The 22,204-nt window shown below is 41.6% G+C and overlaps 2 protein-coding genes across 4 annotated transcripts; both read right to left on the bottom strand.

Annotated features, from left to right (window-relative positions):
* Window positions 1-476: 476 nt before the first annotated feature.
* cass4 (Cas scaffold protein family member 4) lies at window positions 477-12,417 on the bottom strand. The gene is made up of 7 exons (XM_062394613.1): window positions 12,286-12,417; window positions 4,846-5,262; window positions 4,093-4,176; window positions 3,865-3,975; window positions 1,810-3,123; window positions 1,629-1,712; window positions 477-1,455 (listed from the first exon to the last, which is right to left on the bottom strand). The coding sequence occupies exons 1-7, from the start codon at window positions 12,286-12,288 to the stop codon at window positions 1,039-1,041; spliced, it is 2,430 nt and encodes an 809-aa protein (XP_062250597.1). The 5' UTR covers window positions 12,289-12,417; the 3' UTR covers window positions 477-1,038.
* An 814-nt stretch (window positions 12,418-13,231) lies between these two features.
* On the bottom strand, window positions 13,232-19,080 carry cstf1 (cleavage stimulation factor, 3' pre-RNA, subunit 1). Of its 3 annotated transcripts, none has more exons than XM_062394611.1 (6): window positions 19,000-19,080; window positions 18,426-18,644; window positions 17,472-17,749; window positions 17,192-17,389; window positions 16,649-17,039; window positions 13,232-14,885 (listed from the first exon to the last, which is right to left on the bottom strand). In XM_062394611.1, exons 2-6 carry the CDS (start codon window positions 18,592-18,594, stop codon window positions 14,626-14,628), a joined length of 1,296 nt encoding a protein of 431 aa, XP_062250595.1. In that variant the 5' UTR covers window positions 18,595-18,644; window positions 19,000-19,080; the 3' UTR covers window positions 13,232-14,625. The 3 variants fall into 3 exon arrangements, with proteins under 3 accessions (XP_062250595.1, XP_062250596.1, XP_062250594.1); XM_062394612.1 differs by having other exon boundaries at window positions 18,426-18,641; window positions 19,000-19,044; XM_062394610.1 differs by lacking the exon at window positions 19,000-19,080 and adding an exon at window positions 18,757-18,991.
* Window positions 19,081-22,204: the final 3,124 nt, after the last annotated feature.

Below are 22,204 nucleotides of genomic sequence, written 5' to 3'. Positions count from 1 at the left end.
TACTAGGCAAAGAGAAATAGTCCACCTAAAAAGAAAATGCATTCAAAAATGTATTTTCACTCTGTACAAAATAAATCACTACAAAGCCCCAGAGTTTCATCATTGGATAGAGATTTAATATCAATAATTTATGACTATCTTACATCTGGTTCTTGCAAAACCTCTGAGTTGTGCCTGGAAGCCTTGGCTCTTAATGAAAAAATGTCCATTTGAGATTGAAGGAAAATATTTGTTCCATTCAGATGCCAATTAATACGTCTGCTTCACTTCAAACAGATGGGTCAAAATTTTGTAACTAATATAATCCAAATAGTTCTGATATTTTTCTTTTGAATGTAAAGATTTTACTTATTTTTTTAATTTTAGAAGGGAGGTTATGAATATGATTTCCAATATCATATTTAGAAATATTTTGTTATTATATATTTTATGTATGCTTCTTAGAGACATTAACAAAACAACATATTTCAGTTTTTTATTTTATTAACAATAAAATCCAACAGTGCTGAACTCTGTCTTTTGTCCAAGAAAAGTTTGGGAATGCATAACATATCTTTTAGAATATTTACAAAGATATTCAAAAAACATAGACTCTATCAAACGACTACCCTGGAGACTATGCATGTTGCACTAAAAAGTATTTAAAGGTAGTACTTATGCATCAATATAACGAACAACGTTCAAATAGTATTGTTTTTTGTAAATTAAACAAAACAAATTCTATTCATATTTAAATTACATATTAAAATAGGCTTGAATACAATATTCATTTATGTTAGTATATACAACTCCATACATTTTTAATTTGCACCAGCATCCATCATGATAACAACGTTTGGCTAAAGGCAATGAACCTTTGGCAGGTGAAACATCATAACAGTTGAATATAAAATGATTGAGAAAAAAAATAGATAGCTTGATAAGAGATGTATAAACAAATGTGCTTTGCTGTAGGAATCAATAAGCTTCATATGTGTCTGCGGAGATTCTTAGTCATCCAGGTCATGGTTTATCCAGGTATCCTTCATATGTCCGCTCTCAGAGGTCAAGCGATATCCGAAAGTGTTGCGCTCTTTGGGCCAGCTCCTTTGCAAACTCTTGAGCCTCTTGCAGAGCTTGCTTTTCTGGGAAGTGCAGTGCCGCCTTCTTTGTGGCCACAGCAAGCTGCTTCAGGAGAGCACACAGGTGGTTGCTCTTACACAGGAGGCTCTGGCTGGAGCCTCCACGTTGAGCCTCCCTACACAGAGTGTCCACCAGTCTCTGGCCCACCATGATCACCAGTTTGCTTTGTGAGATGAATTTCTCTGGGGGTTGGCCATCCTGAAGGCTACCAACAAATCCACTGATGGCCTTGTGGAGTGCGCCAAAGTAAAGCCGACAGTGCTCTGACATGGAGGGTGATTGATGTTCTTCTGTGCCAGCGCTGGACTCGGAGGAATTATGCTTGTTGTCAGCCTGAGTAGGGGAGAAAAGGTGAAAAGGAGAACATATCAAGTCTTCTGCTGACTACAAGGAAAGTCTTAAATCAGGGGTAGATATATTATGTATGGAAAGACGTTTAGTTGTCTTGGTGTTGGTCATGCTCTTTGAGTAAGAACAAATCTTTTGGGTCAATAGGAGATACTGACCTTTATCCTGTTAGAGACTGGTATGACATTTACTTTAGGACCTCTCTGGATTTTATTTTGCAGCTTTTCATATTCATTCTTAGTCTGGGGAAAAGCAAAAACATTACAGGACAAATAAGTCTTTGTTTTTTCTTAGTTAGAAGTTTAATCAGTTACCATAGAAAGGATTAAAAGCCTTGACCTGTAGCTCCACGTAGTCATTGTCATCCTCTAATACGACTACTCCCTGTTCATCTCTGTTAGGACTTGTATCTGTCTCTGGTTGACCTATGGTGTTGAGAGGCTCTGAATCTTTCTGGGAAACTCTGAACAGAAGCTTCCCATTGGCAATGATGATGGACACCAGGCGCTTGACATCCTCTGGAATCGTACGTGCCACCATGACAAAGCGATCCAATTGGTCAGGTGTTTGGACCTGACCGGGGTCCTGGCACAGTGTGTTGAGGGGCCAGCCTGCCATGTTCAGAGCACTCACGGTTTGTTGTAAGATCACACCTGAGTCCTCTATGATGGACAGCTGTTTATAAAGCCTTGTCTGAAGGTTGGTATCAGTCAAACGACGGGCATTACCCTTAACGTCCAGGGCAAAGTTCAGGAAGCAGGTCAGAGAGCTGGCAATCCCCTCTGCGGCTTCTTTGATCTCCTTCAAATGTTTCTGAAGATGTTCCTTGCTCCTCCAGTGACTGCTTACAAAGTCCATAAGCCGAGGCACGGCCCTGATAATGGACTCCTGCAGGTCAAGAACTCTGCGGCAGGCTTCGTCCTGGCTGAGTGTGACTTCTCGCAAGGGTTCTGGAGAGGAAGAACTCAGAGCCAGAGAGTCACAGGAGCTGGTGGAAGAGCTGGAGGCCGTACTGATTCTTTGACTGTCTGCTGCTGAAAGACGTAAGATTCTACCCTTTTCACTGTCGTCCTGCACCAGTGACTCCCCACTTCTTGGAAGGGCTTGGAAAGATGTACAAGCCAGAAAGTTCCTCATACGCTGCAGGCGTGCCTTATTGGGTTCATGAGCATTGCTTGAGTCCCCTCTGCACTCTAGGGGTATATGATCAAAGGGGGAGTTACTAAGAACTTGATTGAAGCGTTCCTCTTTGGGTGGTACAGCATATAATGACTCCTCTGTAAGTGTCTGAGTTGGGGGCTTATCATAAATTGGAAGGACTGGCACAACTTTGGGTGAGGTTGAGATTTCAAGAGAACTGGGTCTTGGTATATCATAAACTGAGGGAGTTGGACTGCCTCTTTGTGTGGGCAAAGTAGGTACTGGAAGAGTGTCATAGAGCTGCCTACAAACACCTTTGCAGTGCGTTTTGTCATAGGAGCTTTGGGGTTGGCTTGGTTTCTCAGGACCAACTGGTACATCATAGATCCACTCAGGCTTGCGGAAGTTTGGAAGGGTGTTGTATCCAATCATTTTCTGTTGCTCTTCTGTGGTTGAGGGAACAGGGATGTCATAGTTGGGGTCCTGAGGCGGTGGTGGTGGAACTACATACACCTGTGCACAATAACAAGGTTGTCAAAATCAGTTACGCAGGGTAAAAAGTACTTCAGGAATTAAGCAGCAATTTTTCTTGCTCAAGCAAATGTTCTTTGTTGACATTCACACGACTTATCCCTCAGTACACTACGAATGCCTTCAAGAAGAGACTGTCCAGAAGCATGAATTGCTATCTCCATTTGTAAGTTTCATTGTAGCGACAGTACAAAGCAAAGACAGAGTTCTTGAAATAATATTAGAAAGGTATTGTGATGTAGACAGGAGGAAGCTCCAGCCCATTTTATACAGATATTCCTCTATATTGCTTCTATTAGTACCCTTGTTAAGCTGCTTTTGCTTATGATAACATGCATTCATCGCGAATCAAAGGTGTAGCGGGTAACACAACAGCATCAGTGTCTGTCCCACCATGCCAGCCCTCCATTTCAAACATCAATCCAGCTCTGTGACTAACTCTGCCGCAGACAACACATCAATGACCCCATTCCATGTTTACATTTTATACAAAACACCTAGGAGACTCAGCAATGGAACAGATTTAAACACTTCTGTGTTTTTACATGGTCAAGCAATGCTTTGTGTGCATTACAAAAGGCAACAGAAAATTAGTTTTAGATGTGTCTATTCAGCCATCCACCTCATGCGGTGTCTGAACAGATAGGCTTCCTTTACTCATCGGTCCAGCTTTTGACAGAAAATGGAAGGTTCCCTTTTTTGTTAATGCCTTTAAAAACTTACATAAGAGTCTCCTGGACTGTTGGACCTGAAATTCTCGGAAGAGTCAAATCTCGGTCCCAGCTCTGAAATCAGTGAGTGTTTTCGAGACATATCTCTTGGTGCTGTTGATGCCTGAAAACAGAACATTACAGAAATCAGTGAACATATCAGACCGTTACCCAACTCAAGTACATTGACAAATAGTCTTTCATTTCTTTCTTTGTGTTGTGTATATTTTCAGGAGCTCACAGTGAAGGCAGAAGCTCGTCTTGCTTGGTTCGGGACATCGTAAACCTCCCCTCTTGGACTGGACAGAGTATTGAAGCCAGAATGCTGTGGACAAAGCATACAGACTGTGAGATTGGGATTGACTGGCCACACTTGCACTGCTTTGATCAAAGCAGCATTTACCTCACTGACCTCTGCATCAATGTGTTTATGGGGACAGTGTTTGGTCTGAAGCCTGCTCTGAGTGCCAGAGAACCCCATTATGCATGCACTCTGCCAATTAAAACAGCTCTCTAATTGAAACCATGCTGCTCATTGAATATTAGGTGGCTCCTGCAGAAGGGAAGAGGGCTCCCCTGCAGCAGGACAGGAAATGGTGAACATCTGGATGAGTTTCTCTCCATTCTGCCGCATAGTCACCCGTACAGACACTTCAGTCTTGCTGGGGTCTCTGGTGGCATGGGCTGCTGTTTGTGGTTAAAAGTGTCTGAAGTCTGTGTCTGTTTGCTTTTTACAGGCTCATAAAGACCCTGGTGCTGCATGCCGGTCCCCATTGAGAGGCCCCTGGTCCCCATCTGTAAGCTCTTTTGTCAGCAGGGGTTTCACAGCATTGCATTTCTGCTACAGTCTACCTCTCTAATCCTGAGAGTGAACACTTCCCAAGAAAAGAACAAACTCTGACCTTAGCCACATAGATTGACTATCATCAACACTTTTTTAATTCTCTTTTCTACATAAACATAGACTTCTGTTTGTAGAAGAAACATTTTGTACCTTGTCTCCCTTGGGTCCCTCTGAGCTGTGCTTAAGTGCTGACGGATTTGAAGAGGATAAAGGAGTGGATGGGACCTTGTATATCATGTCCATTTGTTCATAAGATGGACTGCTGGAGGGTCGCGGGACAATCGGGATCTGGTAGATATTTTGTACGCTGCCATCAGTTTTAGCATCACTTGATTTGTTGTTTTTTTCTGTGACATGGCGTGAGGGGCCTGTGCTGGTTTCGGTCTGTGGTAGGAGCTGCAGTCTGTTGGCAGGGGCCAGACCATGACGACCATATAGAGAACACATCCACCATCCACTGGTACCGGCAACGTGTTGATCCACCACCATGACTATGTCACCTTTTCTGAAGGCCAGTTCATCTGCACACTCTGCGGTGTTGTCATACAGAGCTTTGGCCAGTTTGTTCTGAAAGAGAGAACATTGAAGAGGGAAATAAAGATAAGGAAGTAAAATAGGTGTAGTGAGATACTCTTTGTAACTTTTACACCTCAAAGTAAGATACTTGATGTGATAGAGTCTATTCTGCAGAACCCTGAAGTGCATTTCTAAATATGGTATGTTTACGCATCTCCAATGACATTATATCCTCTTTCACAATGTTGCAACATGTTGCACGCCTGAGTCTTTGTCATATTCACCAGGAAACACTACGAGATCATAATTAATTCAAGTCATTGATGCACAATTGTTAGAGTGACCGTGAAACTAAATAAAGTTGATGTTTTTGAATGAAATCCTTTTTTTGTGCTCTTTATTCTCACTTCCTATTTGTGCTTCCTACTAAATGGAAAACATGTTTCTTTAAAGCTTCCTCTTGCAGGCTTGCGAGCATCCTCTCTCATCACTCCATAAATACGTTGACTTGTTTAAATGAAACCTTGTTCACTCCACATACCATTTACCCTGAAGTAGAAGAATGATAATGAACCGTGTGTTGATTTACTGCTTGTGGGACCTTTGTCGCATCCTATACCTTGGTCTCTCTCTCTCAAACATTTCCTGTATCTGTCTCTAGTTTAAAAAAAAAGATATATATATTCACTTTAAACATACATTTTTCTTTTTGAATCACTTACAGGGGAACAAGTCATATTTTACATATCTGTTATTCACCTAATTCCACAAATGTCTGTATGCATATCTTGTTCATATTATCAGCTTCACATTTGGCATGTGTATTCTCAGTGGACCGAGGAAGTGCAGTGTCAAATCTGGTGTTATTTAGAAGAAGCAATATGTTCAGTGTAGATAACAATTGAATAAACAGGTGGCCGTGTTCCCTCAGTGTGTTGACCGATATGAACATGCAATCAACATGCAATGTAAGAATAACTAACAGCAGCTCAGTAAATCATTTCAACGTATATATATAAGCAACACACAATTTAAATTTTAAGAAAAACAGTAACTATATAAACACAAAGTTTTCTAACTTCACTCTGGACCAGGGACTGTATATAAAAAGCTCCAAACACAAACAATATAAAGTGTCAGTATATTGTAGAACTGTTGGAGGAGCACTCACTAAAGACAAGGAATCATTCTGAAGTAGCTCTGGAGCATCAACACAGACCAAGACAAAACAGGCAGGAAGCATGAGATTGTGCTAATGGTGTACGTAATGCCTTTTTTTGTTCAGTCGTACATATTGTAATATACACATACACTGTGAATATATAAACTGACCAGGGACATTTTCGGAGAGCAATGTTTCATAGGAATTATTTCAATATGCTGGTCCACATACTTTTGCAAGTGTCTTCTGACATATTTATACACCCAACCAAAGGAACACAGCAGGGGCGCAGTCAGACAGAAACCAAACACACACGACCCACAGCTGATAAGCCTATGAGTGTGTGTGTGTGTGTGTGTGTGTGTGTGTGTGTGTGTGTGGTTGTGTGTGTGTTGTCGAGGGAGCTCTGCCTTGTCTCAGAGGGTGAAAGCTCTGCAACAAAGAGACCATTCACCATCAGATCCTCAAAATGCTCAGCACCTGTTGGGATGCAGGCCTGTGGAGCGCACCCCTGACTGACGCTGACCTTACTCCCCCGACACACACACATGGCAAGCCTCGACAAACTCCCTGCCTAATCCTCTGGGTCATGCTACAGACATGCAGGCAAAATACACAGGGTCAGATGACAGTCGGCCAACACACCACCCAGATTTATGTTGTTGCACTTTCTCCTTTGAATCCTCACTGAGCACTATCCTAAGATGACATTGGCAACTGACGATGTTTCACGCTGGTCACCACAGACTCTGTCACACTAAGATGTGCGTGTTAAAAGCCTGCAGAGTTTCAGTGCCTGTACTTGCAATGGTGCCACAGATGCCATTAAAACCACATATAGCGTTTGACCTGATTATTGGTTCCACTTAAATTTGACCAAACTATATAAATAAATGTCCTGTGCTTTAACCAAAGTTGAACCAACAAACTTAACTGTTGGAATTGAAGTTGCTTGTCCTGAGAAGCTTTCCCCTGCCTCACCTCGCACTGTATTCACTCGTGTCCCCATGTTGATCACCAAGTACAGTAACCGAGACAGATTCAGCTGTGACTCTTTTGGATTCCTGCACACGCCTGCTTGTGCTGATCAGCCCCTCGGACAGCTGGCCTGCAGGACTTTAACTGCTCAGCTGTCTCCGCCCCGCCTCTCCTCTCCATCCTGTTCACAAATTAACATCGGCCCGGCACACGCAGCGCAAGAAAGGCTTTAAAACTCTGGGACAGGAGCTTCTGTTCCGCCGCTGAGCATCATTATGCCAATTCAGCTACTTGGGTTGTGTTGTTTCCATGACACGTATCTACTGAAAGAGGCAAATTATTTTGTGTTGATTGTGTTAATAGTATGTGATGCCTATTTGACAAACATTGTTACATGTACATACACTCTGAAGGGGGGGGGGGGGGGACATTCAAACAGACTTTTCTGTGGGAAGGAATTGTTAGTTGATCCAATAAGTGATGCACTCACCAATGCTCTTATATAATATTTATATATTAAAAGCTACAGAAGTGGTGATTTATCCTCAGTGCATTTCTATTCAAACTCATGATTGTGGATGTTCATTTCTACACGGTATATTTCATCTAACTATACTGCAGCCATAGACAGGCATTCATCAGGTATTTCATGACTTTGCTATGGAATAAATATCTCTATTTTTTAAGAGTGACGTAGTTTCGATAATTGCACTATTTTCCCTATATTACGTCTTTATAATGAGAGTGTCATGTCCCAGAGAACCACTGGAACACAAGGAAGCAGTTCTCAGTGTGGGAATTAAACCCTCTTGGTTCACAAAGACCTTTCGCCCCCCACAGCCAGGTCATGACCCTGGGGTCAGGTCAGCACCTCATCCATTAAACATTCACACACATGCCAGGTCCAGCACACTGGACTAAAGCTTAAATAAAGTTTAGAGAAATCTTTTTTACAGAGCAGCGGCAGCAGGATGCTCAAGATGAGTAAGAGTACATATTGAGATAATTTATTTTTATATTTTTAATTTGGACAGGAAGTCTGCCCACAAATATGACTTATTAGACTTTCCCACAATTTCTTAGATGCAAAGACAGGGGCAGCAGGGGAGACAAGGAGGAGAGATAGGGACAGACAAACAGAGGGAAAATCACTGAACGAGACATTTGGTATTCCACTAATTTATCTTTTCCCATGGTGGGAATTCGTTCCTGATCAATCAATTTTATCATCTGAAAACGATCCTCTGATGTGCGCCATGGAAAATCACCTTTGTCAACCTTCTGTCCAACACAGATCAATTTAAAAGAGGCTCTGTGGCAGTTACACTGACTCACTGGAGCTGCCTTGGTATTTCCTGTATTGGAACTGGTGAGAACTATGTCAAAATCTCCAACACAAACACACAACTGATGAGAACTTCCAAGGACCCTTTAGTAACGTTCCACATAAACAGCGCAGCAATGTAAGGCTATGGAAACAGTGAGAAGACTTCATATATTTCATTATTAACGAAACAAAAAAGGCTCATTAGGTTTAGGCTACCAAACTAGGAGATTGGGTTTAGGCTCCAAAACCACTGGTTTAGGTTTAGGCTACAAAACTACATGATTAGGTTTAGGCTACAAAACTACAAGATTCAATTTAGGCTTCAAAGCTACAAGATTACGTTCAGGCTACAAAACCACTGGATTAGGTTTAGGTAATGAAACCACTGGATTAGGATGCAGAGAGTCCATGGCATCTATCTCACAGGTGTCAAAGAAAATGGGTAAGGGTTAGGGTTCTCACCATCCATAGCTCCTTACAATGGAAACTGGTATTACTAAGTCATTTTCTGACTCTTCTCTACTTGTTACTTGTTCTACTGCAGATGGAAAATACAACAGTGTAGGAGACAAGATTGGTGGTGCAGCTATAAAAAGATTGTAAATGAAACAACCAGCTTATTCCGCTTCATTTGATTATCTTTGTCTGTGAGCAATAGCTTCTAATACAACTAACAGATTTTAATTACAGTAATAGACACTGGAGTGAACAGTTTCAGTTCTTTGCAATTGACAGTTTGTTTCCCAGAGGTTTAACAGTGAGTGTGGTTGAGGGACAATATAAGGAGCAGTAGATAACAGGCTCACTGCTCTGCTGCACAAACTTATCTCACTGCTCACACTTTATTTATACCCGCACTTCCTCAATCTTGTCTTCTGTCTTTTGTCAGTTAGTATATGCTCTATGGGGTCACTCCATGGCTTAACTTGTGGCTGTTACACTTTAATAGAGTATATTTATAAGTTGAGTGGTTAGGGTTAGGGGGTAAAGATTGAGTTGAAGTTTTGAAATATGTTTTATTTACAGTTTCTTTGACTGTACAAAAATGAGTGATTTAAAAGTGCTGAAAAAAACATTTGAAGACAAACTGATCTTCAATCTGAATAGATTTAATTGTCGCCATTTTTGCCTTTCAAAGACAGACGTGACAGACTTAAGGCTTATTGCCCATGTATCTAAACCCAACATATGCTTGGTTTGACCCTAACCCTCACCCTTTTTTAATAATGTGGGTTGTTGGATGGATTATTCAAAGTGAGCCTATGCAGTTTTTTAACACTACTTTTTTTACTTTAGTGTTGATAATGCAAATGCACATGATGATTTTTAAGTCTGTCAAACTATTGTTGCTGAAGGACTAAAACCATGGCTCTCAAAATATGCAAAGTTCTCAAATGCTTTTCAGGAAGGAAATGCATTTAACATGTTTGTCAGGCCTCTATGACCCCGTTTGGTGTGAACAACTGAAAGTAAGCAGAACTGTCTAAAAAGCCAACTCAACAGAGTTGGCATGTGTGGCTTTAAGAACAGCCCCAAAAAACAATTTTTATGGGATATGCATTGTTAGTGTCATCTGCACAAAAAAATACCATGGTAAAAGCTGCTATAAAAATAGGGAATTGTATTTTTTAAGTATTCACAATTTCTTTGGGCCACTTGAGGGTATCAGAATACCCTGCTAACACAACATTTACATTTTAACATAATTAAAACAAGTTAGCCCTCTGCTGTTTGGTGCTTATCCGGTAACAGTGGCTGAAAGGCTTGCTGCTGCAGGAGAACAAAGCTGATGAGAGTGGTGAGAACAGACAAAAACATTAAAGTTGCTGGTCGTAGAAAACCAATGAGCTGAAAGACATTAAAATGCTCTTCTGCATTCGGTGGAAACTCTTGGCGCCGCCTTATAATTCTCCCTGGCTTTGTTGCTATGAGCAACACCTTACATTGTAAAAAAATTATATATATTTTGAATAGAGCTGCAGATTTAAAATACAGGTCTGCTTTTCAGCTAATCCTAAAAAAAAACCATACATCTTAATCTCATAAATGAGAATTCACAGAAATGGTTGTGGGAAGTCCTACAGCTGCTGCCACCAATGTTTTCATTATATCTATTTCTTCATCCATTGAATAACTTACAATTTGATCCATGTCTCAGATGTACTGCCACAGACTCTAATTTCAGTTTCGCACTCTCTTTAGGCTCATGAACTATGATGGCCTCTGTGTCATTAGTCAATGACTAATGAGAGGGAATGATAACACAAATGACAGAAGGTGAATTACAACCCCCCCCCCCCCCCCCCCCCCAGCCTCCAGTACAGGGATTTGAAGAGGATGCTGCCACTTCTCCTTGCCAGCCTCCTGCTGTCTATGGCCTCATGACCGTCTGACTCCTGCTCTCAGATGACAAAAGCAGACACATCAACAGCACACGAGGAATCCCAAAATAGCTCTATGAATGAGATGAATTCCTTTAGAGAATAACCTTATAGAGCAGAAGTGAGATTGCTTTATCTGACTGTTAGTCCAAAATAAAAATAACTAGTTCCTTACCCTTAAAGAAGCAATGAATAGGATGAGCTCACTGAGTTGTTTGTATGGGAAAATGCCAGGATGATGCATATCCTTTTCCTCTCCCTCTACAGTCAGGTCCTGGGAAGATTAGCCTTTACTTTTACATAAGCCACATTTATGCAAAGACCCCCCAAACCAAATATTGACTGGTCTGGTGGGCCCCACTCTGAGAGATAACTCTAATGCTTTCCCCATCCACTGCTGCTGGGTGCCAGTGTACTCCCGTTAAGTTATTGTAGGAGTCCTGTGACCAACACTGACTTAAAAAGATGAAATGGTGCACAAACAACCCACTTCTAATGTCTTGGTCAAACTGCAAAACAGAGTTAGGTGCAAAAGCTTGAAGTTGTACCAACTCAAAATTCCAGAGCCTTTTTGAAGCATCCAGCCCGGTTAGTGATCTGAGGTTACAGAGTCGTCCAGTTGGAGGGTGAGTGCAACAGGAGAGTGCAGGAGCCAGAGCGGAGTCAAACAAAAGGTACACATGGATCAATGCAACAGATGTGCACTAGGTATTAAAGATTAAAAACAAACATGAACGCATTTTCCTCCGCTGCGTTTTAACGTCAGAATCTTCTTAATATGAAGAAAAACCCAAATATTGAAGACATACTTGCAACATTTAAGAAGTGAAACTAACCACTAATGTCTCAATTATTTGTTTCTGAGCGGACTGAGATGTTAAATTCACTTCTGAAGGTTTTTGTGTTAACGAGGCTCATAAAGTTTCCCCCTCAGCTCTGTGTCAGGATCAGGCCTCTCAGGTTACAGCCTACAGTAGAGCGGGTCACAGGGGCTGTGTGTAGAAATAGGTGGTAGCTGACACCGCAAGTTAAACTGAAATCCAAGCAGGTGGTCTATACAAGGACATTCCTCTGTATGGGCAACAGCCCGACAGCAGAGCACATACAAAAGACCTCAAGGTATAAATTCAAAAACTGCATTATCACTCATTTTAAATAAAATGAAAACAGCATTTTGAGGTGAAACTGTTTGAAGTCTGAGCTGATGGAGTGGCAGCAGCACTCACCATGTTTGCTGAGTGGCTTTTTTTAGTCTCCACACAGAGAAATGAGTGCGTCCACAGACGGTCCGTTTTCAGTGAGCCATCTCCAGTGGCAGTGTGTGGGAACTCTCGGGGAATTACTCCTTCTGTGCGTTTCTCATATTGTCTGAGCTGTCACTGAGAGGCAGACTCTTTTACTCCCTGGGCGGGGAAACCGGGGTCCATGCCATTCACTGAGCAGCTTTCTCCAGCCCCATTGGCCAGAGATACCCCCCCCTTCTCTGCAGCTGCCCCACCCCAATAATGTTTTTGCCCCCCCCATTTCCATGCCATTTTACACTCTCATACCACTTCATCTTTCTAGTAAAGGAGAAATGTACAAATGAGTGCCCAACTACTTAATTTTCCAACTAACTGAGGGGATTTCTGTGACTAAATTTTACTTCGTTTCCTCTTTGCTTTTAACTCACTGACACATTCCTTCATATGAGTGACGGGTTTATAAAGCAGGTTGGGGAGGGAGGTGGAAGTTTGTTTGAGGTAGAAATTCTTGTTGATGTCCTCGTTGTTGTCTGGGCGACACAGACAGTGGCGTCTGGGAGAGTCTTGTTGGGGGTTGGGAACAGCAGAGGGGGCGACAGGGTCAGGGTGAACTTTCAGTCGGAAGACGCAAAGGACCGAAAATCAGGAGCTTCGATACATTTTACATTCTTTTTTTAACTAGTCACCAAACTAATGACTAAGAGAATGGGTGTGTGTGTGTGTGTGTAAAAATAAATCCAGTTAGTTTGGAATTATTTTTATAAAACCGTCCTGAGTGGAACTGGCTTATGAATTTAGTTCTTAGACACAAGCTGCTCCCTGCAGGTTCCTCTCTTTGTGCAACAACAACTGTGGTCTTAAAATATCTACAGGATATTACCATAGCTGCAGTTACTTGTGTGATGTCAACTTCACTGTCAAATTCACAGAAGGTGATTCTTGTTTTAATAGTTTAATAAAAAGAAAAATCAAGGACATTGTATAAAAGTGGAAAAGATAACAACCCAGTTCTGTGGTCAAAATGACAAAGTAAACGTTTGAGATGTGAGGGTTACACATGAAGTTTCCACAAAGGGAAGTCAGGCTAAAGTTCAGTGGATCAATCACAAGGTGTTTCCATTCAGTTACCCACTCAAATATGACTTAAAACAGTCAGGTCCCCATGTGGACACAGAAACAGGTATTTCTTGTTCTAATCATTATTCATCTTCCTGTCGGCCTTCAAGTCACAGGGAAAAACATCAGCAGGTCATGTACATTGTGATTCTTATGGAGGGTTTTTCCTCTTAACTCATGAGTGCGGTCTTACAGTTTGAGAGCACTGATTTCACATTTAGCTTTTGTAATGCTTTCACTCTAAACCCTGCAAATGCACTCAAATATACCCTGTCTGTGCTTCGATTTCCTGTGTTCCAGATTCAGCTCTTCTCACGCTCACCTTGCTTTTGTGTGCTCAAACTTCTCAGATTTCTCCTCTGCTCTGTGATTTTTCACGCGTCGAAATTTCCCTACCAATGGAATACTGGGTGTAGTGGTGATGAGTGAAATTGTCTCACCCTCATTATGGATGTGTTAGCTTTACGTCATTGAGTCCTGTACAGGTAGTAACGTTACCCAAGTTAATGCACTCACGCCTTCCACAGCTTTATCAGAATACTCGCTTCCCATCAGTGGGATTGAAGAAAAATCACTAGTCCAGCAGATCTCTGGTCAGTGAGGAGTAGCAAAAACAAGAAGCTTGAGTCTTATATTATGGGAAAACTGCTGCTGCTAACTACGAAATCAGAAGAGATGCTGCCCTGTTTCTTTCCTTCTGTATTTCATGGGAAAAGCACCAACAAACTTCAATTCATAACTTGAAGCTGGAGTGCATGACATCTAAACCCCAGCAAGGTATATTTGAGTGCTAATGAGTGGTTTTGAGTGAGAGCAATACATAATGTCATTGATAAGACCTGCTCTCAAAATGAAAGGTCACTCTTTAATAAAAATAGGAAATATACCAATAGATTCTTAAAAATGATATTCCAAAGTCTACATGGATTCATCAAATCAAGTGGGTGTGCTCTTTTTAGTGTAGAGTTCATGAAAGCAAATCCTGTCTCAGTGCACATCCTGGCAACTGACTAGCACTTCAGAAGAACATGACAACGGTCCCCAAAACTCCACTGCACAGTTTTAAATGAAATCAAAATGCAAGATGACACAGATCAACAGAAAGTTGTTATGAGTTCAGCAGAAGAGTCCAACATTCTGATTGGTCTCTGTTCGGGTTGGAGTATGAACTGGGTAGGAACATGATAAAGTCGAAACATGGAAGTCTCAGTCTGTGGTGGTGCGGCGGTACCAGAAACGAGCCCTGAAGTCATCGCTACAGGTCATGAAGCCGGGATTGGTGGGTGAGTGGACGATACAGCGCACGATGTTGTTGTGTCCAAGAGCCAACAGGTTTTTCCTCTCAGCTGTGCGTGAGTCCCAGCAGCACAGGCTGATGGTGCGCTCGTCAGGCAGCAACACGTAGTCCTCTGTGTGGTTGAACACGCCCTGCGTGCGATGCATCTGACGCCCGCTCAAACCTGCACCTGTAACAGCAGAAAGACAGACAACAAGTCACTTCACCACTACAAGGAGGGCTTTGCTTTTTATTACAGCTGTGTGATCATGATAGAGCTTCTCTAAAATAGCAGTGGCAATTTTCTGAGATGGTATCTGACAACACAGCCTCTGGTAAGAGGTGTGAGCATTCAATCGTCAGTCTATCATCCATCATCAAATCAGTAACTCCATCCATCATCTGTCTCCTGACAGTGATAGCATTGAGGATTCCTAAAGCCCTGTTTAGTTCCATCTCAAATGGTTTGAGCAAAACCGCAACTTTACTACCCTATGTATTTCCCTTATACTTTCTATTTATGTTGTACATGATTAACTTTTGAGTGTCTCTATAGTTGTCATTGAGTGGAACACCACACTTTTTTAAATACAAGATAGAAAAGTCGATTCATTACTAAGCAATGACTGGATAACTGCTTCATATTGAGCATTTTGTTCCATCTCTGAAATGCTGCTATGCCATACATCATGACAATAGCAGTAAAATGTACCTACAGGAAATAACACATGCAGTGTAATAAAACCTGTGGTAACTGAAATGCACCACATCCGCACTGCTATGTTCTAACGAAAACTGAAATACTGAAGCCAACAATGAATTACTTATCCATATTAAGCTTTAATAATATGTTATAAGTGGCAGGTGATGCTACTAAATAGAAACACTTATTCACTAACTGGCTAGGGGGCACTGCTTTCTACCTTTGTCTACCAAAGTTATTGAACATCCACAGCATCAACACTCAATGTCTGTTTGGTGAGAACGGGTCAGTATAAAGGAAACTGATAATAAAAAGGGGTTCAGCAAAGGTTTGTTGATCGAAAAGGTCAGCTTATATGTTGCATGATGTTGAATGATTCTTTACTAACATGTTATAAACAGGCCTATATATTTTGAGGTTTTCAGACACTTTTTTCTGTCCTACAGGTGGAACAGTTGAGCTCTGTGCTGCCAATACTACTGTCTGCAGACACGACAAATAAGATTCTGTTGCCTTTAAATGTTTTTTTTTACTTCAGTTGCATTTTACAACGTCTCCTCAATGTGTGTGTTTAAACACAGTAATCCATATTTAAAGTTATTCTTCAGTTTGTGTACAGTAGATACTCACAGTGTGGTATGTTTTCAGATATAAGGGATCTCAACTATACATCTGTTTTCGTGGTTCTTTTAGTGGAATGATGATTTTCCTGCATGGGACTAATAATTTCTTTTCATCATTTTGTCTTAAAACACCATAGTGTTTTCTTGTTAAAGGCAGGAGCAGTGAGCCCATGTATGGATAGCATTGGGAGCAGATAGAATGTATTCTGTCTGCTCCAAGCTATGTTTTTAGATACCCTTTTGATTGGTATCATATCATAGCTAATTTTCTATAATACAGTAACTGAACAAAAAAAAAAAAAGCGACGAAGAATCATCCTATTTAACTGCTCAAAAAGTTACTCTGTCTGCCCATAATGGTATCACTTTTGTTGTTACAGTTCAATTTTCTCTATATTCTGAATTCAGTTTTTGACTGAAAAGAAATTAAAATATTTGTCTAAATAATTTTCTCAAAACGTAGTGATAAATGAAAAAGCATTAAAGTAGAAGTATCGAATTGAGGTTCAACTGAACATTAAACTGAGCCATACTGAATCATATCAAACCAGCAACGAATCACTCACTACTAAAAAAGGAACTGTGAGGGTTGTAACAGTAACATTATTAAACAGAAATCGTCTGTACCTGTGTACTTGACCAGCGTCCGGCCTGCAGAGATCTCCCACAGCTTCACCACGGAGTCTTTGCCACTGGACAGGATGTATTTGGAATTCTTGGAGAAGACGGCGGAGCAAACCTCTGCGCCATCGTGGGCCTTGTCGAAGGTGGTCACGCAGCGGTTGGAGACACCATCCCAGAGCTTGATGCTGCCATCCTTGCTGCAGGAGACGTAAGTGTTGGCAGAGGGGTTGTAGCTGACACCGCTGATGGTGTCTGTGTGCTGGTCCAGTGGGTTACAGGACACAAAGCACTGAAAGGTGTTGACATCATAGAGGCGGAGGGTGGGGTGCTGCGTTCCCACCAGCAGGAAGTCACCTGATGGGTGGAAGGAGATTGAGCGCAACATTTCTGCTTCCTATAGCGAGACAGATTGAGGACAGGATTAGACTTGAACATGATTTAAGCTAAATCAATAGTTTTAGATTACCAGTTAAAACATTTAAATGTTCTCAAATTCAGCCCTGCAATGAAGCATCTTCATATCATATTTATTAGAGCAGTTCTGACCTGTATATATTTAAACGCTCTTTTTGCTGAGGGCTTGGAGTAGTCAAACAGTTTGAGGGTGTAATCTCTTGAGCCGGAAGCCAGAATCTGTTCACTCGGATGGAAGGCGAGACAGGTGACTTCATCAACGTGGTCGTACAGTGTCCGAATCACGGGGTGATTCTCCATGTTTTGCTGAGCTGTCTCATTCATCATCACCTGACAGAAAAAGAAACAAAGGGAATAGTGAGGGTGAGCTCAGTATAGTGCACCCAGACCCACAGAGTACAACTTGCCTCACCTCAATGGGCATGGCACTTTTGGCCAGCATGCGCTCGGTATCCAGGATCTTGATGGAGGCATCAGCAGAGCCCGTGGCAATCAGCTGGCCATCACGGCTGTAGGTGGCGACCCGGCAGGGACCCTTATGAGATGTTACATAGCAGGTCTCATACTCTGATGCCTCCGGAGACATTGACTGCATGTCAGCATCGAATTCCATATCGATACCTACGCCAGGTGCTACAGTATCTGAGCGCCCGATGGCATACTGAACTGCACTGTCGTCATTCTCCATCCCTGAAAGAGTTTGCAACAACATTTAGGGTAGGGCTGGGTAATATGGCCAAAAATGTATCAAGATAACAATGATCCATTACTCTAGATAATCGATAATTATACATTCAACAAGATGTGCATTAGATGTAATCTGTATGAGTCTGAACACTGTGCAACACGATTACAGTGACTAACAATGATCAATGTGAAATTATTTTTTCCTTTCCATTTCAATTGTATATGTGTCAAATCACAACAGGCAATACTTGATGGCACTTTGCGTAGTAAGGTCAAGATTTGACATAATTATAGAGAGCAGTTCCCACAACAAGCAAACTGGCGACTGCGAGGAGAAAGAAGTCCCCTATCAAGAGGAAGAAACCTCTGGCAGAAGTGGTTGGGGGGAACGGAGAAAATGAGGAAGAGAGGAAAAGTGAGTGACAAAAAGGGGAGAGAAGATAGAGGTAGACAGGAGAGGGAGACCAGGGGGAAGTTTTGTAACCATCATGTTAAAGCTCTGTCAGACTGGTTATTACAATGAAAATAGAGGTTCATACATGTAATGATGTTATGAATGAAAAGCCTCTGATGTATTGCTATGAATGAGCTTCCTATGGCAGTGTTTACTGTTCTTGTTTAGTCGCCCAGCCTTGACCTAAGGCCACCAGCAGCCATAGCCCCTGAAGAGCCCTCTCACCTGTCTTCGCCAGCTGCATCAGCTGCTCAGAGGGCGACACGATGGCCGGTGGCTTCACCTCGTTGATGAGACTGTTGGCGATGCTGGTGTAGCCATCGTAGAGAAGCTGGCTGATGATGAGCTTGTACAGGTGCTGCCGGTCCTTCAGAGTCGGCTTGGGACGATACATTTTGGGTCACCGGGACCAGGACCACACCGTCAGTGCGGACAACTTAGCTGCTGCGAGAAAACACAGTCACAAATAAGCTTCTGCATATTTTCAAGTGCTAATTCGTTATCAGCGTTAGCTACAGTTAGCTGCTACCATATCAATCATACGCTCCGCACACACCCAGTTAGCTACTTAGCTCTGATGGTACAGCAAATGAATGGAACTTTTGCTTAGCAGAGATGCTAACAGCGCTAGCTCTGTTGCTACAGTTGAGACGGAGTTAACACAGCTTAAGTTAGACGCAGGTGAAACCCGGAAGTGGCGCAGTGTGCTCGCTCTGCACAAACAACAAGCTGAGCTAATTCCCCGCAGAGGAGGAACGTTATTCTTCTGCATTCACATGAAAGCATGAAACATATCTACCTCTGTTCTAGATTCAATGGCGGTCCTGGACTCAACCAAAACGTGCGTCCCGCTGCACGTAACGTGCGTCCGACGTCACCACGCTATGAAAGGATGCTCCCTCGTGGTGAACAGGGTTTTCATTCTAGGAGATAAACTAGATTCATATTTATTATTAAACGTTCTACATGTTAATATAAGTGTGCAATAATAGTAGTATTATTTATATTTAATACTTTGTAATGTTAAGCTAAAAGAAAATGGAAAATGTATCGATGAGAGGAAAGAAACATTGAAACATAATCAGCTTTGTCGTCTTTGTGAAAATATATTTTCTCTAGGATAGAGAAAGAAATGCCTGATGCCGCATGTTATAAATGCAGAACGATATTCTCTTCTCTCATGGTTAACAGGACTTTCAATTTTAGTTTGTAATACTTGCAATTTTAATGAAACAATATCTTCTTTCTTTCTCTCCTAGTGAATGCAAAACCTATTGCCTCAATAAAAGCCTATAATTAGTACAACTATAAATCTGTAAGAAATATTAAATAGGTGATTCATGGTTAAATCAGGCTGATATTTTTCAAACAAAATGTTAAATACGTTTTGTCTCTGGGTATTAAACTGAGAGGTTTGGCTGCTTCACAATAAATAAAAAAAGAGGGACTAGTGTGAGTGTGTCAGATGATGAATGATAAATAATTTGTGTTTAGAAAATGAACGTGAGTCAGGCGTATTTTACCCCTGTAATGGCGGCCAGTACTAATGACCCAGCAGAGGGTGCACAAGTACAGCTTCTCAAAGACATGAAAAGGGAAAACATACTCAGCCTCTGCCTAGGTTTTAATCTCTGCTCTGTCAAAGTAATAGCACTCTCAGCTTGAAGTTGTCAACTGTAAAATACACTTAACCAAGCTACACTCTGACATTATCAGCTAAGAGAGTTAAACGTGAAAAATAATATAATAATAATATTTATAGTTCTTTACGCTGATGGGTAAATGCAAAGTGTTGGCAGCAGGTAGCAGTGATGAGATAATTATTGGTGTTGAAGGCAAAAGTGGGGCGCTGTTCTTCAACAACTAAAAGGTAAAAGGGAACATGTAAATGATTATAGGCCTCCAGCGATTCAACACCCACCCACACACTCAGTTGTCACTTCCTGAAATGTGGCCAAAAAGAGACGGAAATGAAGTGTTATACATTCAGATGGATAACGGTAGCTCAGCCTGCTTTGGAGATGAGCCTGCTCAAATAATACATATATCATTCTCCATCCAACCTGCAAAAATACTCATCCAGACTCTAATAAAGTAAAGTATTTCCTTTGGGCTCTTTCAGTCCTCTGACATATGTTGAATTACCTGGTCCATGGCAGTGTGAAGAGGCAGTGAACTTCATAGTCCTCAGAGAATGATGAAATAAGTGTGGTTTAGGATTGTATTAAGACACGTGACCACTGAGCACCAAATGTGTAGTTTGTCTGACAATCAATCAGCTGTACCCACATGGATAAATATCCAAATAATGTTTTGTAACTACAACATTGCTGACCGATTCAGTGAAGACATTTGTGCAAACTGGCATTAACTACACACATACTTCAATTTGCAAACATTCAATCAGACTCTGCCTTAACAAATGTGAATATGCCTGAAACTGTGCGTCCCTTCTGCAGGAGTGCAGCTATGTAAAGACAGAAAACATGTATGGTAGGAGGTGTCTCGTTACCATGTCAACACTAACCATGCTCTCAGCAGATCAGCCTGCAGTTGCCTTGGAGACCAGCAAGAGTCTGTAGCAGTGAAAAGAAATAAAAACTATTTGTTTTCTCTCAGCAGATGTCATCTGAGAATTGCACAGCCGATCCCACACGATGACATATTGTTCAAAAATGACTGTAGAGCTATGAAACATCACTTACATCATGTTGTGTCGAGGGTAAGATTATCTTGTTTTATTAAGTTGTTGATAAAAGATAAAACACAGATAAGAGTTAAAGCAGCTTTATTAACTATATATTCTATGATCCATTGCAACATTCAAATGTTGCTTGAAGCAACAAAACCACTAAATTACCATTCAATTGTGCAGTTTCATGTAAATCTGTGGAGCAGTTGAGGGACTTTCGCCCATTTGTTTTTTACAGGCTGAAAGCCATAGTCTCAGCACACACTATAGAATTAAGAGAAAATACAAATATTACGTTGAAGACATTTTTCTCAGGAGCAGATGGAGACTATGGATGGAGATTATTGGTCTGAGATACAACTTCATATGAAAGCTTAATCTGTATCTGCTGGGAATTTCTAAAGCTGATAACGCAAGGTGTAAGCAAACAATTTCCATTCACGAAATAGGGTTATATCACTATTGTGTGTGCATGATCAAGATATGTGTAATATCAAATATGAAATATCTGATCAATATCAAATGGTGTAACTACACCCGCAATGTGTATTTTAGGAATCATCCTGTAACAGGCCTTTTGAGGCCCCATGCAATCTTATAATCTGCAGCTTTCTTCACACAGAACGATGCCCTAACTATGGTGGTGCTTGCACTGTCATTACACAGGTTATGTGGACAAATGTGTGTGTAAAAAGTATGTGTATGTCTTACTATAAATAATAGTAATGATCTATAAGAATCTATAAGAAAGAGTGTAAGCATGTGCAGTGTGAACTGGTGTACACCCGCTGAATGCAATGGGGGCTGTGGTTGGAGCTGGGAAATTCATCCCAGCCACTCACAGTTCTCGTTCTCTACAAGAGAGAGTGAGAGCCTTGCACATGCAGCCAAGCGGCCACATCAACATTGGCATGGCAGCGCCCTTGTCTATGTGGGTGTATGAAATACACTGTGTGGGAGGAAGTAGGTGGATGGGGGAGCGAGTATTTAAGTGAGCCAGAAGACAGGTACTGGCTCAAACTGTTGATGGTAAAGTCAGTAATTCATCCAACGTGACTGTTGAAGGTAAGCCTGCCTCTGTCACTGCACTTCCTCAAACAACAACCACTTTAACTTCTGCACAGCACTGTGTATGTGTGTATGTGTGTGTGTGTCTTCAATCCTTTCATCTGTGCTCAGGGCCTCTGGTCTCTTCCACTCCTCCAGATCACTCTGTGTTTTCAACTTGTCCTCCGGAAGTCTTTGTCTCACAGCCACCACCCCCATCAGCCACCCAGCCAGCCCTTCTCCTTCCCTCACTCTCCTCCTCTTT

This window comes from Platichthys flesus, chromosome 2 (assembly GCF_949316205.1).
Source record: "Platichthys flesus chromosome 2, fPlaFle2.1, whole genome shotgun sequence".
NCBI lineage: Eukaryota > Metazoa > Chordata > Actinopteri > Pleuronectiformes > Pleuronectidae > Platichthys > Platichthys flesus.
Note: the sequence above shows the minus strand (reverse complement) of the source record. Positions and strands in the feature narration are given on the sequence as shown.

Bases quoted from the DNA above. Each gene is read 5' to 3' on its own strand.
- cass4 (XM_062394613.1), bottom strand. The intron at 1,713-1,809 runs GTCAAGGCTTTT...GCTTTTCCCCAG, and splicing joins ATGACTACGTGGAGCTACAG to ACTAAGAATGAATATGAAAA. The intron at 1,456-1,628 runs GTCAGTATCTCC...TCCCCTACTCAG, and splicing joins CAGTCTCTAACAGGATAAAG to GCTGACAACAAGCATAATTC.
- cstf1 (XM_062394611.1), bottom strand. From the start codon at position 18,594: ATGTATCGTCCCAAGCCGACTCTGAAGGACCGGCAGCACCTGTACAAG. The intron at 17,750-18,425 runs GTGAGAGGGCTC...AAACTCTTTCAG, and splicing joins GATGCAGCTGGCGAAGACAG to GGATGGAGAATGACGACAGT. The intron at 14,886-16,648 runs GTACAGACGATT...CTGCTGTTACAG, and splicing joins GACGCTGGTCAAGTACACAG to GTGCAGGTTTGAGCGGGCGT.